The 19,527-nt window shown below is 51.6% G+C and overlaps 2 protein-coding genes across 3 annotated transcripts in view; both read left to right on the forward strand.

Moving 5' to 3' along the window:
- LOC123369244 (maestro heat-like repeat-containing protein family member 7) overlaps window positions 1–19,527 on the forward strand; it is a 710,553-nt gene that overhangs the window by 626,149 nt on the left and 64,877 nt on the right. The window lies entirely within an intron of this gene.
- On the forward strand, window positions 1,857–19,031 carry LOC123369713 (maestro heat-like repeat-containing protein family member 7). Of its 2 annotated transcripts, XM_045015640.1 has the most exons (5): window positions 1,857–2,016; window positions 4,544–4,605; window positions 14,682–14,825; window positions 17,485–17,640; window positions 18,561–19,031. In XM_045015640.1, exons 1-5 carry the CDS (start codon window positions 1,983–1,985, stop codon window positions 18,690–18,692), a joined length of 528 nt encoding a protein of 175 aa, XP_044871575.1. In that variant the 5' UTR covers window positions 1,857–1,982; the 3' UTR covers window positions 18,693–19,031. The 2 variants fall into 2 exon arrangements, 1 of the variants encoding a protein (XP_044871575.1); XR_006579125.1 differs by lacking the exons at window positions 1,857–2,016; window positions 4,544–4,605 and adding an exon at window positions 13,687–13,932 and having other exon boundaries at window positions 18,561–18,697.

Here is a 19,527-nt window from a genome sequence, read left to right on the forward strand (position 1 = left end):
AGCGCCTGAGGTTCTGCAATGGCAGGGAAAGGGTTAAGTGGGAGACACCCAGATAATCCTGGCAAGTGACCCACACCCCACTCTGCTGGGGAAGGTGAGAACCCCCAAGTCACTGCCAGTCTGACTGCGGGGGTGGGGGGGAATTCCCCCCCGACACCACACACGGCGATCAGCTATACCCTGCGCATGGGCACAAGGACCAGCACTCACCGGCGGCAGGAAGCGGAGCACCATGGCTGGGAGCTGGCGGAGTAGAGCAGGCTGGGGCTGGGCTGCTCCGCTTCCTGCTGCTGCTAGTGAATGTGTGTGGGGGGGAATCCCTTCCCCCAAGCCACCTCCCCTGAGTGAAACGACTGGGGCCGGGGTGAGGGAAGTGGAGCGGGCTGCTCCCAGCCCCCCGCTAATCCCCTGGGCCTGTAGGTTATAACAATTGGTTTTAACATTACAGTCGTGTGACTCATCCCACCAGGTTTAAGTAATACTAACTAGATGGAATTTATGCTCATAAATGAGCAATTCCAATTCCTCTTGTTTGTTACCCAGGCTTCTAGCATCAGTGTATCGGCAATTCAAGAATTTATTCTATTTTGCCCTTTGGTGCCTTTATTCATTTTGTTCTCAGCATCTTGATTTTTGAGCTGAGCGCTCATATCTTCACTCTTTTTACCCTCCCCTTTTGCTATTAGTTTAACCCCATCCTGACTACTCTAGCCACAGGAGGGTGAGGAGGAAAGAATAGAGAGGCAAATAAGAATGGGAAGGGGATGGGATGGGGGAGGTGGGGGCGAGTGTTCTGGGGAGGGGCAGCAGGAGGAGACGGAGAGGGGTGTGGGTCTGCAGTCTGAGGCCAGCCCTCCCCTCACTCTGCGGTGCTGCTAAGCCCCTGATGGAGAAGCCAACGCTTCTGTGCAATCTCCAGGCGCTCCTGTGGTGCTTTGCCCCTGCCTGTGCTGGGGCGGGGGGATGAGTTGCTGGGGTTTGTATTTGCTGGTTGTCAGGAAAACAAGGGAGGTGCTGTCCTCACAACTAAACCCTGGAGGTCTGTCCAAGGTCCACACTATCAACAAGGCATCTCTGTGGAGAAGCGAAGGCCAGGGAAGAGCCCTGGACGGGTCTTGAGGGGTGGTGACCAGGAGCCTGAAGATAAACGGAGAGGAGGGTCCTATCCAGGACGGGAAAGGACAGTGCTGGATACACCGTATTGCTGGGAGGTGACTGGGAAAGGCAGAGTGAGAGGGGAGCTGTGCTGAAGAACCAGCAGGTGGTGGGGCTAAGTTTGGTTTGGAGAAGCCCCCTCCAGCATCGGTTAATAGCTTGCCAGGGAGAGGGCTGTGAGCCCGAATGCAGAATAAACCACATGTGAAACGGGTCTAGTGAATGAATCCCCAGTGGCGTCACGAAACCAGCATGTGATCCAGAAACTGCTAGTAATGGAGTGGCAAAGTGGGTCAGGATTCAGCGCCATTGGCAGAGCAATGCCGGGAGCTCAGCTCTGCATGAGGAGGAAGTGCTGGAGGGCAGGATGATCACAGGAGAGGAGCCAGCAGAGCTGTGTGTGAGGGTCATGGCATCGTGGGAGGGGAGGGATATCGGGGCGGGAGGTCTGCTGTGCAGGGATCTCCAGAGCTGGGTTAGTCAGGGTGCTGACAATGAGGGTGGAGGTCCAGGGATAGAACTGAGTGATGGTCCGCTCTGAAGCTGCTGTAGCCTAGGATTGCTGTGTATCAGCAGGGACCTGCATAATGGTTAATTTCCCTATGCGAGAGACCAAAGAGCAGCAGGTGTGGTCCCTGTGTCACACGTCAGATGAGATTATTATGATTGACTCCCTCTGGGTCCGGTTACCAAGAGAGCGAGTCCAGAGCTGGGGAGATCAAAGTCTGCAGTTGAAGCTGTAGATTGTCCAAGCCGCAGCTTCGGGCCCCCTTCTCTTCCCCTGACTTTCTCCAGGAGAGAATGCCCCTGTGATCGCCCACTGGAGAATGGGTAGTTGCCATCGCCCCAACAACCTGCCAGGTAACCAACTTGCAGTATCCTCTAGATGCCAGCTTCTGGCACCAGGTGCTGCTCCAAACCCTTAGCGAGGGAGGAGTAAGCAGCAGGCAGGTCCAGGTTGATGATGGCTCCCCAGGGAGAAGACTCTGAGGAGCAGCTAATTGCTTGGAGAAAAGCCCCTGCTCTCTGAATCCGGCTGGCAGGCAGTGGTGTGCTGTGACGTGGCTCTGGAAGGGGAAAGATATGAGCTGGAGTTAACCAGCAGCAACTCAGACACATGGTTACTAAGGGGAATCTCCCTCTCAAACCAGGCGAGTTGCCCTCCCTCCAGCATTTCAAGCCCTGCAGGGAAAATGCCTCATCTGGGGCTTCTTAACAGCAAGATGGCTGGCAGGGCAGTGACGCCGTGAACTTCCTGGTGCTCTTTGCTAGAGCCAGGGCAGCTGGCCAGGAAGGGCTTGGATTGATTGCAGCGCTTGTCTGATAAGTGGCATCAGTGGCTGTGAGTGTTGTGTATTTGGTTGTCATGGTTTTGTTGCTATGGCAACTGAGTTAGATTATTATGGGTTAGCTCAACCGGTTTCAACCGGCTGAGGAGCTCTCTGTATATATGTAAATAAAATGGAGGTTTTGGTTAGCTGCCTGCTCTCTGGCCTCAAGTGATTGCTTCCTACACCGGCTGCCCCAAGGATATAACAGTGAGGAGACGGAACAGGTGAGAATGGAGGCCTGATTAGTCACGGGGCTCAGTAGAGCAGGGCCGCCCAGAGGGGGGGCAAGAGGGGCAATTTGCCCCAGGCCCCACAGGGGCCCCCACGAGAGTTTTTCAGGGCTCCTGGAGCAGGGTCCTTCATTCGCTCCGGGGGGCCCGGAAGACTCTTGTGGGGTAGGGCGCAGGAGCTTCTTGATCCCGGTCTTCGCCGGCGGGGGGTCCGTCCACTCCGGGGCGGACGGATCCCCCACTGGCGAATTACCGCCGAAGTGGGACCCGCCGCCGAAGTTCAGCTCGGTCTTCGGCAGTAATTCGGCGGCGGGGGGCCCTTCAGTTCTGGGACCCGCCGCCGAAGTGCCCCGAAGACCCGTGGCGGGGGCCCCCCGCCACCAAATTACCGCCAAAGACTGGGCTGCACTTCGGCGGCAGGTCCTGCTTCGGCAGTAATTCGGAGGCGGGGGGCCCCCGCCGTGGGTCTTCGGGGCACTTCGGCGGCGGGTCCTGGAACGGAAGGGCCCCCCCCACTGCCGAAGACCACAGGCCCCCGGAATCCTCTGAGTGGCCCTGCAGTAGAGACCAAGCTTTTGTGACACAGGAGCAGAGGGATTGCCATATGGGATCAGAGCAGAGGCCCATCTAGCCTAGTGTCCTGACTCTGGCACTGCCCAGCGCCCAGGAGCGGCGCCAGAGTTTCTGGCGCCCTAGACAGAATTTGGGGGGCGGCATTTTGTGCGCTCCCCATGGGGCACGCAGGAGCTTCCAGTTCCATTCACATCGCGCCACCGAAGACAGACCCTCAGCCGAAATGCTGCAGGCGACAGCAGCAGTCATTGAGCTGCTCAACTGCCTGCTGCTGTTTTCTGCGGCACGTCGGCAGAAGGTCCTTCTTCGGAGGCGCGATGGGAGTGAACCAGAAGCTCCCGCGCGCCCCGTGGGGAGCGCACAAAATGCCGCCCCCCGAATCTTGGCTCCCTAGGCGACCGCCTAGGATCGCCTAATGGAAGCGCCGGCCCCTTCAGAGGAAGGTGCAAGAAACCCCCCTCCCCAGTGGATAATTGTGAAATAACCTGATCCCGTTAGTTAAAGGGTAGCTCACGCCCTGAAGCAGGAGAGGTTATAGTCCTTCCAAACATCCTGGGGATCTATTTTCAGGAGGGGAGGCATTTGGGGTAATTCGGGCAGCTGGCCTAGCATTGTCCCCTCCCCTTCTGGGCAGATCCAGCCCGCCGTGGAGCAGGTAAGAGTTTAGCTGAAGCCCTTTAGCGAAGGCTAAATCATTAGCTCTCCTCCCTGGGCTCCCCCACTGGATAATGATGGCTCCAGTCTCTAACCCTCCTGGAGTCTCCAAACCTCACTCTTTGGAAGCCCCTTGTTCCCTGCAGCAGGGCTGCATGGCTGGGCAGGATCAGGGTGTGCCCCTATACTGAGGGAGGGCCAGGTAGCATCAGTGTCTGGTGTGCACTGAGGCCGAGGGAGCAGAGGCGGGGGTGGGAGCCCTGCCTGCCCCTGCCTGAGCCCTGCCTCTCCCCCTGCGCGGGGCTGGCATCACCGCCATGCACGTTCCTCCGCACCCCACTCTCTTTTAACAAGAGTGGGCATTTGGCCCATTTGCTCTTGCCACTAATCAGCTTTGCAAGAGCAATCGGGACAAATGCCCACTCTTGCCAGAAAAGTCAGGACTGCCGGGACAGGGCTTAAAAAAGGCACTGTCCTGGCCAAAATGGGACATATGATCCTCCTACTACTGTGGCCTACCTCCTTTCAGCTCCCTCTGCCCTGCCCTCCCGCAGCTGATCCCATCCCCTGGGTGTGGGCTCTGAAGTTTCTGTTTTGCAGGGCCTGCTCTCTGGGCCGATCATGATGGAACACTTTGGCTACGGGACCGAGTCTCAGTACAAGTGAGTGCCCATCTCTCTTAGGGCTCCAGGGGTGCCCCCTACCCTGCTCCCCCACCCCACAGGCACACAGTACAATCAATGCTCCATTTGACAGCTGCTTCTCTGACCATCCCCAGGGCTCTTGGGCAGAGCAGCCTACCTGAGGGACAGGGGGCATCTTCCAAACAGGGCCCAGGCACTGCTGTCTCTGCATCTCCCCATCTGGGTGGGGAGGCACCCTCTGAGATTCCCCACGGGCCGGTGGGAGCCAGGCAAAGGCCGACTGTCATCAAACCCCACTCGCCCGGCTCCGCTGCACAACCTGGCACATGCCAGCAGGTCCCTGCACTGGGGAGCAAGGGTCCAACTCAGGGGGAGGGAGAAGGGTCCTTGGGAGCCTGGCAGATCTTATGCACCAGGTGTCTGTATGTCTGTCCTCTCTGCAGTGGGCCCCAGCTGAAGGGCTCCTCCTCTCCCGTGGGAAAAAGATTTAAAGGGGCCATGCTCTCTAAACCTCAGAGGGGTTACACACAGGACAGGGGATCCTGGGCGACTAGTCACACGCAGTTGGCATGGACTAGTTCCTGCTGGCTTAAATGTCCAGTGGCCTACGTGCTAGAGACCCAAACCCTTAATCACTCGACAGGGAGCCCTTCCACGAGGCCAGCTCTGAGCACATAGTGCTGGGGCTGCAAGAGAACTGCAGACAAAGAAGGGTGTCGGTGGAGTCGGTGGCCTTCCTCATGTGCCCAGAGATTGGGTGATGAGAGGCGGAAGGGTGGGTGAGGAAATATCTTAGATTCACCCAAGACAAGCACTGGAGCTTTCTGTGTTAGCTTCTCTCTCACCCACAGTCACTGGGCCAACCAAAGACATTCCCTCCCCAACCTTGTCTCTCATGTGCTGGGCCTGACAGGGCTACACCAACGCTGCAGAAAGACATGGCGGAGGCTGTCTTTGCCCAGCCATGCCTGCCAGAGCCACGCAGGAAGCGGTTTACGCCAGGCAGCGCAGGGTGGAGAAGTAGCCGACTGACCCCTTGGCCAACAGCACAGAGGCTGCAGCCTGTTCCATGCAGGCGATTGGGAGCCGTGTCTCACCCAACAGGGAAGGCAATGTGGCCGTGTCCTGGACCAGGGAGGGGAGCTGCTGCTGTGATCAGTTCTGGGCAGCACTCACCGGGCAAGCAGGCAGACGCCTTTGTGGTGTGTGTCGGACCTCATGAGCAGGTCCCAGCCACCCTGCTTCAGGATGAAGGTGACCTGGTCCTTGTAGCCAGCACATCGAAGCAAAGCTTCCATGGCCTTCACCGTGAACCTGTGTGCAGAGCGAGCCTCTTGTTACTGAGTGAACCCAGGCCCTGCCGCGTGCCTGCGGGCGACGGTGCAGAACCCAGGCTGGGTGTCGGGCTAGTGGTACCTGACGGGGCTGAGGGGTGTGGGCGTATCCTCCTGGTTATGCTCCTTCTCGTGCGAGCCTTGGGCAGGTTGTGACGGTGCGGTTCTGGCGGGACCCAACTGAGATTGCCAAATCAGGACCAATTGCTCAAACAGGGCAGTCACAGCCCTAGGCTGGGGTTTTTCCACCTCTAAGACAAACCAAACCAGCCAGACAAAGAGGACTTCGGTCTTACCCCACTGGCTAACCACAAGTCACACAAGCAATTTCCTTAGACACTCCAGTCTCCCAGTATCACCACCAGTGCACTCGTCCTGGGGATGAATGGTTATGAAAACCAACCCCCCAATAAAAGAAAAAGGTTCTTTCGATCCCAAAGGACCAAGCCCCAGACCCAGGTCAATATACACATCAGATCTTACTCACATATCGCGCTGTTGCCAATCCTTTAGAATCTAAAATCTAAAGGTTTATTTACAAAGGGAAAAAGGTAGAGATGAGAGGTAGAATTGGTTAAATGGAATCAATTACATACAGTAATGGCAAAGTTCTTAGTTCAGGCTTGCAGCAGTGATGGAGTAAACTGCAGTTTCAAATCAAGTCTCTGGAGTACATCCCCCGCTGGGATGGGTCATCCAGTCCTTTGTTCAGAGCTTCAGTTTGTAGCAAAGTCCCTCCAGAGGTAAGAAGCAGGATTGAAGACAAGATGGAGATGAGGCATTAGCCTTATATAGGCTTTTCCAGGTGTAAGAACCTCTTTGTCCTTACTGTGGAAAATTACAGCAAAATGGAGTCTGGAGTCACATGGGCCAGTCCCTGCATACTTAGCTGAGTCACAAGGCATGTTTGCCTTCTCTCCATGGGTCAGTTGTGTAGCTGATGGTCCTTAATGGGCCATCAAGCAGGCTAAGCAGAGCTAACACCAACTTGTCTGGGATATCACCCAGAAGCACATCACCAACTTGAAATACAGACAGTATAGAGCCAATATACATAACTTCAACTAAAAATGATACATGCACACAGACAGCATAATCATAATCAGCAACCCATAACCTGGTCTTAGACACCTTATATGACCCCCTTTACCTAAGATTTGGTGCCACTACAGGACCTTGATTGCAACCCATGTTCTATATGGTCCCAATTTATATCAATAACGTCACACCCCCAACGCAAAATTGATGCAGGAAGGGATGTCACAAACATCACTGACTGCATCCCAAGGGCCCCCTTTCCTTGGGTCTGTCTCACTACAGCTAGTGTTGGGCTAGAGGCCGTACCAGCGTATAACAGAAATGGTTTATCAAAGTCATGTTCAATAACATGATTGAATCTCTTTACAAACTTAAGGTAAAAGCTGGTCTGAACAACAGCGGATTGGATCTGCTTTTGCAGCAGGGTTCCTGTATGTTTCATGTGATCTTGCCAAGAGCTAAAGAACAGAGCTACTTTATCCATACAAATTTTGGCACATGTTTGGAGCCCAATTAACATCAAGTTAAGATAGATAGTAATTTTTATAGTACAGGAATCTTGGCATTTAGCCATAAAATCAATTTGGTAGTGTGCCTTAGTTTCCCTTTTTATACAGCACGTTAGGTCTGGAGTGTCTTTTCTTCTATGAAAAGTTCCAAGATTGTCTACAGGCATTAACAGTGAAACATTAGTATAACACGGCCTTTTAACATAAAGTATGTCTTCATGCATTACTCTCAACATGTTTAAGGGATTTTCCACAAGATTAGGCACATTGCACATTTTTACCTTTCTTGGTAATAGCAACACATTAGTAACAAACATTACCATTAGCAATAACAACAAATGTATTGCAAGTGTCCATCTACAATCATGTTTGTCACACCACACCTTTGGCTCAATACCATTGGGGTTTGGGCATTTTAGGGTTAACGTGTGGCTTCCCTTTGCAAAGTTCAGTTTTTTCTTTCCTCCTTGTCCTGCAGGATTAAACCCTGATTTCTCTTGCTTAACAGAATTCACTGGCTGATGGGGTGGGCTCTGTTTGCTAACAGCTATTAGCAAGTCTTTCTTCTCCCTGCCAGCCAGGTAATTTGCATTAACACAAACACTAGCTTTTAACTCCTTAGCTGCTATGGATTCCAAGGCTGGACTTTGTCTTACAGAGATACCACACAAATTCAAAGGGTCTGAGGCTGAGAGCTGGCTTGCTCTCCCCTGCATCTTTAAGAGTTCAGCCATAAAACTGTTCTGCTCAGGAACACCAGTAACCCAATCTGTCCTCAGACCCTGAAGCACAGACTGCTTACTCACAGATTCAGCATGGAGACATTCCTGTTCCAACACCATTGTCTTCCCAACACGCTGGCCACACTGTATCATGTCATTCAACCCCTAAAATAGCACACCATTTTTCACACTGAAAAAAACCCCACAGTAATCTAGCTAATAACAACAATAAAAATAAATTAAACTAATAATGAAAAATATGTGTAGACTGTATATGAGATTATTACCTGAAAAATGAAAATGAGCTTACTTTGGGATTTTACAAGGCACTTATATCATTTAAACACGTTTGGTACCCTGAGTAATGATAACACTTCTTGCAAATCACATAACTAGGGAACCCACGGTCACCTTCCCTCACCCCATTGCAAAGGCACAGGGGTTATTGCTGGCTGCCCTAGGGCTGCAGAAAACCTTATGGGCAAAACATATGGAAAGAAGGGGATCAATTTGTACAGAGGGTTGAAGGGGGACTCCCATAGTGCATTAATTAACACTTAATAAATACATCAAAATTAAATATAGTACAAAGATAAGAAGCTGTAATGACAAACTTTACTTCATGAGAAGCATCAGGGAAAGAAACCCAGAAGGAGTAATGGTAGGGGGAATCCTAGGGAGACCAAAGGGGCTGGTAGAGGGAGCAGAGAGAGAACAAGGGTAGAGACAGAGTTGCTGCAGGGTTGCCCCAGTTTTCTGCATCTCCTCCGGAAACACTGATCTCTATCACTATAGGAGGGAACAATAAATGGAATGCCCAGAAGAATGAATGACTTGAGGACAGTTTCCTGAAGGGACCCTTACCCATCTTTTCTAGCTTCAACATTTATATTTCTACTTAGGGTGCTTTGGCCCACAGAAATAAAAATCCGCACATCTTTCATGTGGTTTTGGACCAGTGGAAAAAACTAGGTACAATTCAAGTGACTTTTTAAATTGCCTATGAAACCGAGTTAACAAAATAAATGAGCTTATGAACAACTATAGTTTCAAGTGAAAAACTATAAATGGACTACTTTGCAAAGAAATTGTAAGTTTTCTTACAGGAAAAGCCACAAACTGTCTGGAAAGAAAGAGAAGACTGAATTACTTGCCTAAGTGAAATTAAATACCCAGAGAATTGCTGGGCCTGCAATGATGATGACAGGGGCTAGCTCACCTGTGGCTCCCCCTCCCTGGGCTGTTGAGGAACAGCCAGGGAGGTCTGCATCTGCAAGCAGGCACCCTGCTACAGATGGAGCTCCCATTAGCCCTGGTGGTTGGGAGCATTCCGGCCAATGGACTTGGGAGAAGGGGGAAGGCAAAGGGGGAGATTGTAGGGAGCAGAGGGGGAGGGGAGCTGTCACTGGAGGCAGAAGCGGGGGCTCTCTGGTGAGGGGTGATGGGGGCACAGGGGCCAGTGGGGTCTTTTTGGGGAGCAGAGGGTTGTGTGGGTCTCTGTGGGGTGAGGAGGAGTGGTGGACAGAGCCAGCTGCAGCCCAGGTCTGCTCTGTGTGGGTTGCTATAGCCCCCCCCCCAAGGAAACCCCCTCTGAACTTTGTATTTAACGTCATCCCCGGGTGCCCATTGCTGCTCCCCCACCCCCAGGGCTGCGTCTGTCTGACAGTAAGAGGCTCCTCCTGCTTTCTGCCTGCGGCTCCCTGCTGTGGAGGCGTGGCCAGGCAGCTCTGGCAACGCCCTCCACAGCTGCCATTGGCTGCTGTTCCCGGCCAATGGGCTGGCAGCAGGGTCAGGGCTGGTGGGGGAGGGGGACAGAGGCAACGTGCGGAGCTGCCCTGCCTGGGCCCAGACTCTCTGCAGGGCGCGGAGACGCGTGGGGGGGGGGGGGGTGGAGATCCGTTGGCGGGAGTCACCCCTGAGGTGAGGGGCCCCCGAAAGCCTTTTTAAACACCCACAAGTCTCTCTAGCTTGGGCCCCTGAAACGCTAGCAATTTAAACATTAAAGCCAACTCTTTTAAGAAGACAAATAACCCCATTTAAAAAAACAAAACTATTTTTTTTCCAGAATAAAAACAAAACTGCTTTTAAAAACCATTTTGGCCCCTCCATTTTCGGGGAGGAGTAGGGTGACCAGACAGCAAGCGTGAAAAATCAGGGTGGGGGGTAACAGGAGCCTATATATGAAAAAGACCCCTAAATCAGGACTCTCCCTATAAAATTGGGACATCTGGTCACCCTACTCTCCCCTAACATTCACCTTTGTGATCTGGGGAGGAGGAATTAAGTTGTCTGCATAACTGGGCTGCTTTTGGCTAATTTTTTTTTCTTTTAATTAAAGCATTTTTCTTTGGGGGCCTTACAGTATTAAACATTAAATCATCATACACAACAATCCTTAACGTTACTCTACCAATTCCCAAGTGTGGGGCCCCTTGCAGATATCAACGAATGTCTTGGGGATTGTTTGTTTGTTTTTTAAACATGTTTCTTTCATGCTTTAAATTTGGGGGCTGTTTTTGAAATAAAATGGGTGTATCACAACCATAGTAAGCACCCTACAAATACCCAGAGCTTTTACATGTTTGATTTTCTTTAGCGCAAACGCTTGTTCTAAAGTATTGTGGAGGTCTGTGAACCCTGGAAACATTTCAGTTTTGGGTTAGACCCATGTTTATTTTTGTAAATTATTATTTTAATGACTTTGAGTTGCTAGAAAGAGTGACCCATAGCATTCGACCAACCCCTGGGTTATATTTCAAGTGTCCATAGCTTTCAGCCAACTCCTGGGGTCATATTTAAACTATCCAATAGAATTGAACCAACTCCTGAGTTATAGTTAAATTGTCTAATAGCTTCTGCTAACTCCTGAGGTTTTATTTCAGTTGCATATTAATCAAAGCTCACCATCCTCACTCACTCACCTCTCTTACTGTGGGCGTACACCCATCAAATTTAATTACTGATCACTTATACCATTAACCCCGATGGCAACAAGGGTGGTTTATCTCAGTCACTTTGGCTATGACCTGGGGTTGTGGTTAAAACCATTCAGTTCAACAGAGTGGGTCAGCTCTATTGTACTCAAACATATCTGAACCAGCCCTGTTTTTTTAAATGGTAAACAGATTTTTAGGGAGGTTCCCCTCTCACGATTCTACAACATATATTTCAGCTTTTTTTTCTAAATGGGTATATTTTACACAAAGACAACAGATCACACTGTAATAAGATTGGTGCCGTTATTTAGTAAGGACAGAATGGCCAAAGAGTGACATTATGTATTATATATTTTCAAAGTTAAAAACAGGGAGCACACCTCCTCTTGCAGTCCAGCAGAAATTCAGTTCAAGATTGTCCTCTTTCAACAGAAACTGTCTCCAAAAAAACTGAGATTTTTACACCAGCCTAACTCTTTGTTTCAAACAGATTTCAAAAGTCTGTAGTTAGCAGGTAGATTCGATCATCACAACTCTGAATTAATAGATACTTAAGGACTTTAGGCCCTCCTCCCCTAACATTCCCTTTTGTGATCTGGGCAGGGGGAATTAAGTTGTCTGCACAACTGGGCTGCTTTTGGCTAATTTTTTTTCTTGTAGTTAACATACATTTTTCTTTGGGGCCTTCTTACAGTATTAAACATTAAATCACCATACACAACAATCCTTAACATTACTGTACCCATTCCCACGTGTGGGGCCCCTTGCAGATATCAATGAATGTCTGGGGCTTGTTTGTTTTTTAAGCATCTTTCTTTCATGCTTAAAATTTGGGGGTTGTTGGGTGTATCACAACCATAGTAAGCACCCTACAAATACCCAGAGCTTTTACATGTTTGATTTTCTTTAGCGCAAACACTTGTTCTAAAGTATTGTGGAGGTTTATGAACCCTTGAAACATTTCAGTTTTTGATTAGACCCTTGTTTATTTTGTAAATATATTATTTTAATGACTTTGAGTTGCTAGAAAGAGAGATGGGTTATATTTAAACCAGTGGTTCTCAAACTTTTGTACTGGTGACCCCTTTTCACATAGCAAGCCTCTGAGTGTGACCCCCCCCCCTTATAAATTAAAAACACTTTTTTATATATTTAACACTATTATAAATGCTGGAGGCGAAGCAGGGTTTGGGATGGAGGCTAGCAACTCACGACCCCTGAAAGATCCCGATCCCCAGTTTGAGAACCCCTGATTTAAACTGTCCAATAGTGTTTAACTAACTCCTGGGGGTTAAACTCTCCAGTAGAATTCTACCAACTCCTGGGGTTATAGTTAAACTGTCTACTAGAGTACAACCAACTTAAACTGTCCAATAGCATCTGTGAACTTCAGAGGTTTTATTTCATTTCATATTAATCAAAGCTCACCATCCTCACCCAGTTCAACAGGGTGGGTCAGCTCTATTGTACTCAAACACATCTAAACTATCCCTGTTTTTTTAAATTGTAAACAGATTTTTAGGGTCCCCCCCCCATCATTCTACAACATACATTTCAGCTTTTTGAGCTAGAGCTAGGCTCTCAAAACTATATATTTTTTAATTTAAAAGACAGACAGCTCCTTGAAAACAAACCAAGATGGTCCTTTACAACTTTTAGTTCACTTAAGGGCCACTAAGACATTCTAACAGAAACACAGATAGTCACAAAGCCCTTTTCAATAGATTTTTTTTTTATTATTTACAGCTAGAGACCCAAACCCTTAATCACTCGACAGGGAGCCCTTCCATGAGGCCAGCTCTGAGCACGTAGTGCTGGGGCTGCAAGAGAACTGCAGACAAAGAAGGGTGTCGGTGGGGTCGGTGGCCTTCCTCATGTGCCCAGAGATTGGGTAATGAGAGACAGAAGGGTGGGTGAGGGAATATCTTAGATTCACCCAAGACAAGCGCTGGAGCTTTCTGTGTTAGCTTCTCTCTCACCCACAGTCACTGGGCCAACCAAAGACATTCCCTCCCCCACCTTGTCTCTCTCATGTGCTGGGCCTGACAGGGCTACACCAACGCTGCGGAAAGACATGGCAGAGGCTGTCTTTGCCCAGCCACGCCTGCCAGAGCCACGCAGGAAGCGGTTTATGCCAGGCAGCGCAGGGTGGAGAAGTAGCCGACTGACCCCTTGGCCAACAGCACAGAGGCTGCAGCCTGTTCCATGCAGGCGATTGGGAGCCGCGTCTCACCCAACAGGGAAGGCAATGTGGCCGTGTCCTGGGCCAGGGAGGGGAGCTGCTGCTGTGATCAGTTCTGGGCAGCACTCACCGGGCAAGCAGGCAGACGCCTTTGTGGTGTGTGTCGGACCTCATGAGCAGGTCCCAGCTGCCCTGCTTCAGGATGAAGGTGACCTGGTCCTTGTAGCCAGCACATCGAAGCAAAGCTTTCATGGCCTTCACCGCGAACCTGTGTGCAGAGCGAGCCTCTTGTTACTGAGCCCAGGCCAGGCCTTGCCGCGTGCCTGCGGGCGACGGTGCAGAACCCAGGCTGGGTGTCGGGCTGGCGGTACCTGACGGGGCTGAGGGGTGTGGGCGTGTCCTCCTGGTTATGCTCCTTCTCGTGCGAAGCAGTGTACTGCCTGTGTAGGTGATGTGGAAGAGCAGAGAGATTTAAAGCTGAGGGAAAACCTCCTTCACCTCCTGCCTGCAGGCCTGTCCTGGAGGATCTCGTACAGGGCTCTTGTGGCCTGCAGCTAAGAACAGGAGACAGACATCGCTGCAGGGCTTTCGTCCTTCCCACGCTCCCCCAGGGCACCTAGAGAGGTGAGGTGGGCTGGGGCGAGTCACGTAGCCTCTCTGTGCCTGAGTTCCATGTCTGTACAATGGGGATAGAAATCCTTTCTTCGTGTGTCTAGCCTGTAAGCTCTAGGGCAGGGACCATCTCTTACTGTGCCTGGAAAGCCCCCAGCACAAGCCCTCATTGCAGACAGGCCATCGAGGTGCTATTTGAACAATAATACACTTGATTTATTTGGGGTCAACGTTTTGTGTAGAGAACTTCCCACGGATGATATCTGCTAATAAAAACCATCCCCTGAGATCTGGGGTACAAGGAAGCAGCTGCTTATGTTGCAGATAGCCAGCCCCACTGTCCGTGATCTTAGTTGGCTGTGCAAAGGCTTTGAGGCTCTAACATGCCATCTGGAGGCAGGGGCGCTGGGAGACTTTTTATAGTGGAGGTGCTTCACCCCCCCACTTACCCCTGTCCACACACCCCTCCACCATTAGAGTTGGGGTCAGGAGCACGGCCATGGCTCCAGGAGGCGTGGGGGTGGGGGCGGTGTGGATGGGGAAAGGGGACCGAGGCTGGGGCCACAGCTGGGGGTTGGCACAGGGCCAGCAGCTGGGACCCTGTGTGTGGGGCCAGGAGCAGAGCCCTGTGTAAAACCTGGGAGTGCTGCAGCACCCCTAGTTCCCGTGCCTCTGTCTGCAGGGGACGCAGACGTTGTTCTGGAAATGGCTTGTTGGGTCACTGGAGGGTGTTTCGTAAAGCAGCTCCTCCTTTCACACAGGTGGGGAAACTCCAGGAGGTAGACAGAGACCTCATCACCAAGGCCATTGCCGTGCTAAAACACCTCCTCACCGGCATGGACAGGCAGAGCGCCAGCCGCGCGGCTGTGCAAGTGGCTGAGCAACTCCTGCCATTGTTTGATGATGTAAGGCCTGGCAGCTCACAGGAGACCGTTCAAACTGCAGACTTGTGAATGGAGGTTGGGGGGTGGGCTAGCAGGGCCTGTGCTATCCTCCTAGCCAGAATACGGATGGTCATAAATGACGTGAGCCCATTCCCGCCTTCCTCTGCTACCACATTCTCCATGAGAGCACATGGCAGAAAGGATGGGAACCCTGATATCCTGCAGGTCTACTGACCAGGATGAGGGCAGCCTGGGGACGAGACTCCCCTTGGGGAAGGACGTGCATTCCTGAGCCTGCATGCAGCAAGGGGGCCTCTGTAGCAAAGGGTGCTGCAATGCTCTTGCTGGCTTTCAGGGTGACAAGTGATGGTACCCTGGTGAAAATCTGCCCCTCCTTTCCCTGGCCAGGAATCCTACAGCTGGCCTGTCAGCTCCATAAGGAAACGGCTCCGTCTGTAGGTTCTGTAGCTACCGCCCTCTCCTCTCCCCTTCATTCTCATGGCAGGGCAGTGTCAAAGGACGGGAAAGTTCTTCTCAGGTCTTTAGTACCCACAAACTAGCCCCCGCCGGCGCATTCACCAGACTGATGTTCAGTTCCACACTGGGTGGCGAGATCCAGCAAGCGGGCAGGAGAAAGGGGCCCATCCATTACTGCCTTCCAGGGGTAATGCCCCAGTGGGGGCTCCTGGAGGGACTCCCCAGCTCTCATAACGGTAAATCCTACTCTCAACCCTCCCGAACTCTGCTGGGACCCTGCCGCTCTTTATTTAGTAGTGGCACAGGCCTGGCTAAAGCTGTTCCCAGGGTCTCCTGGATCCCCAGCTGGCCAAAGAGACAGGGCAGCCTGGACCAAGGATGCAGGATCTCGCCCTGGGGTGAGCCCTTTAAACCAAACCCCTTTCGGGCCCGAGGGGAACAGAACAGGTTCTTTATGGGGCAGGGGTTAAATCCAAATAGTGTTAATGAACACAACGCCCATCACCAGGGAAAGGCAAACAGGCCTCAACAACTGGAGGGAAGACCAGAGAGGTGCCAGTTCAACATCTGCCTGTGCCCGCTGCAGTGCAGCCCTGATGCCCCTATACCCCTCCCACGTGTTTTGTACAGAGCCTGCCCAGCTGTTCTGAGCTGACCCCTCACCCCACCCCAAACCCCTGGAGGCTGGGTGACTTCCAGTCATGGCTTCCAAGGCCCCCTATCTGGGAACTCCTGCACATTTACCACCCCTTGGCCCTGGTTAAATTCACCTCAGGTCCCTGAGCATGGCCCAAACAAACACCAATGTAGAAATTTGCCCCCCATGCCTGGCCCCCTTGGCCCGGCTAGAGGGCCGCTGTGGGTCAACACCAGTGTGAGCTGGGCCTGCAAAGCGGGTGGACAAACTACACCAGTGTTTGCTCTTTGAATCTTTCCTCATCGCTCCCTCTCTGCCGCCCCTGTCCTGGCGCTGCTCCACCCTGAACGTTTCCCCTTGGCTGACACAGGCGGGTGCTGATGTCAGTGCACCCAGAGCTGGCTGTGAGAGCCCAGGGGCAGTCTCACCCCAGCTTACTGCTCTCCCTGGCCAAGAAGGTACCAGGCCAGCCCCTCAGCTGGTGGAAATCTGCATCTCTATTGCCTTCAATGGCGCTATGCCCATGAGACTCTGGCCCCAGCTGTGGCTGTGTCATAAATAAACAGATCAGAGTTAAGGTCTCTTTTCCCTGGAAAGGGTTAACATGTAGTACCTGGTGACCACCTGACCAAAGGACCAATCAGAGATAAGATTTTTTCAAATCTCTGTGGAGGGAAGCTTTTGTCTGTGTTTTCTTTGTTTGTCTGAAAACTCTTTTTGGATCTAAAAGGGACCAGTCATGTCTCCAAGTTCTCCTGGAGTAGTTTCTACTAATTAATAGTGAGTATTAATTAGAAAGGCGAATTAGTCTTATGATTTGATTTCTATATTTGCAATTGTGTGTTTGCTAAAGGAAATTCTTTATTCCTGTTTGCTGTTACTTTGCTTTCACTGAGAAAGAAAGGGGGAGAGGGGATTCTCTCCAGAGATTGATAAGGTTATACCCTATGAGTGTCCAGCTTGGGCTCATAGAGATTCTGTATTTTCTTTTTGTTCTCTTAATAAATTCTTTTCTTTTCTTTGGACTTGGTTAATTCCTTCTCTTGTGGAAATTCAGGGGAAGGGGAGGGGGGAAGAGACAGTTCCTCCTGGGTTTGATTCAAGCAGTTTGAATCAGGTATCTCTCTCCTAGGAAAAGGGAGGGGGGAGGAAGCAGGGGGAATGGTTTGTTTCTCCTGGGTGTAAGAACTCCATGGATTTGGGGCTCTTGGAATCCCCTAGGATTTTGGGGAAGGACTGTGTCTCAATCCACATTTCCTGATTGAGTGGTGGCAGCTTACTAGATCTAAACTAGGATTTTAGTTTAGAGGGAAACCAAGTCAGGTCCCCACATTGGAGCCCAACAGTTCCAAGTGGGGGTGAGACCTTTGACATGGTGGCATGCGGGTCCTCACTTTGAAACCCCCCAGTTTCAAGTGAGGGTAGACCCATGACAGGCTGTATGGCTGGAGGTGAGTTACCAATACCCCCTGCAGGGCAGACATCTCTGGCACAGTGTGCGCTTGCCCCGCTGGATGAGAATGACTGTCACAATGTCTCCTCCCCTTCCTATATCGTCTCTTGCAGGTGTCCAGCAAGCTCCAGGTGCTCTCCATCACTCTCTTTAAAGACCTGCTGGAGCTTGTAAGGGGGCCCAACCGGAGGCAGATGAAGGAGCATGTGCTCCAGAGCCTGATCCCACTGCTCCTCCTTGTGCATGATGAGCGTCCCAACGTATCCCAGGTGAGGCCACGAACTGGAGTCTGCGGCTGAGATAGTTACAGAGTGACCAGTAATTTGTTTGGGGGGGGGCAACATGTGACACCCCCCTTTAAAGGGTCTGGCCGGCAGAGGGCAGGTGCTCAGTGCTGTGACAATCAGACACTCAAAATCACTTGAATGTTGAGTCCAGTAGTGCCATGACCATGGTGCCCCACCCAACTGCTGAGTCTTCTCTGCATCCTCTGAGCTCAACACCCCCCTGCAGCCAGGCTGAGAGATTGGGTGGGGCGAGGAGTTGCCTCACCACTCCTACAGCCACTGGCCTCCGCACACTCCCCTGGCTGTGCTGGTGGGAAGAGCACAACCCTGGCCATGGCCCCTACCAGGGCAGAGTGGCATTTCCACCACATTTGTTTGGGAAAAGGGAAGGGTGGGTGACATAGCTCAGACTCCTCACTCCCAGAGCAGGTTCACAGCTAGGCCTCCCAACCGGAGCTAGAGAATGGCTGAGCTCCCTCCTCGGCATTTCCTGGAGGGCAGCAGGGCACCTGAAGTTAGGCGGCACCTAACAATGCCCAAGCCCCCTTTGTGACTCTCCCCCTCTCTAGGCCTAAGTGCCCATCTGTGCATTGAGGGGGAAGGGGGAGGGTAAATACAGGCAGGGATGAGCTCTCAGATACTGCAGGGATGAGGCAGTCCTAGAAATAGTGAGTGAATGGGGTTCATTGGGACTTCTTGCCTATGTCTGGAGGCTCCCCCAGCTGTGGAGGACGGTGGGGATGTTTAGTGAGGGTTGCGGTTGTTCCCACTAGTCCCCTGCCTCCTGCCACCCGGCCTGCTGCCTCCTTGTCGTGGGCCGAGAGGTACAGAGCTGGCTTGGCTTGCCGGGGCTCTCCAGAGTGCCATGGCTCTGACCTCCATTTCCTTCCTTTCAATCTTAGACCTCAAAGGCTTGCAGCAGGACAGCAAGTCCACAGTCTGATGCCTGGCTTCTCAGACCATCTTCATCCTGGAGGCCTTCAAGATCCAGCCTCCAGCCTGCTGCAGCCTATGGACATTTGTCCATAGGATGACCACAATGTGCACTGCGGAGAGCCCGGTCATTGAAGCTGCCCAGCTGCCCTAGCTCTGGGAAAAGCCAGCCTCCCTTCTCTGGGGGCTTTTGGCATCAGACCCCGCCTGGAGCAAGGTGGAACACTTCGTGCCAGACCATGACTTCTTCCCCATTGGCTTCCTGCCCTGTCCAGTCACCAGGTACAGCGCCAAAAATGTACACGACTGGAAATGGGAACGGAGGGTAGAACATAAACCCTACACCAGGTGTGGGAACATGTCAAAAAGTACATGTTGAATAAAGCTATTGAGCAGATAACTAGTCATGTGCTCCCCCTCCCCTCCCGGTACATAGCAATCCCCCCTATACATAGCAATCCTCTGTTTCAATTTGGTGCTTTCTGATGTATTTTTATGCTTTTATTTATTTTATTTCTTTGATATATTAAATAACTGTATTTACAGTAATACTTAGAGGTATAAAAGATTTACACATCTTGTCCTGTAAACAGAACACAGACCGCTCCACTGGATCCCACAACCCATAGAGGGAGAAAGCCGTAGCAAGCGTTGACATCTCAGGGCAAGAAAAGGCACCTGCTGTTTTCAACACTTGTACAGGCTAGACACAGGGTGAGGGCTAGACTAAGTGATCACGGTTAGTCCTGCTCCATCTCTGCCATCTGGGTTTCCATCTACAGCTGTTCACACTCAAAATGCAGGACAGGGGTAAGGTTAGCCTATCACCAAAAGAACCTTAATGTAAAGCAGTGCTCCTGCCAGATCCCCCATTCGAAGGGTGTGATCATTTCTGCCCTGACATGGACGAGGCCTCGTGTCCTGGTGTTAGGGAGC

Source organism: Mauremys mutica, chromosome 4 (assembly GCF_020497125.1).
Source record: "Mauremys mutica isolate MM-2020 ecotype Southern chromosome 4, ASM2049712v1, whole genome shotgun sequence".
NCBI lineage: Eukaryota > Metazoa > Chordata > Testudines > Geoemydidae > Mauremys > Mauremys mutica.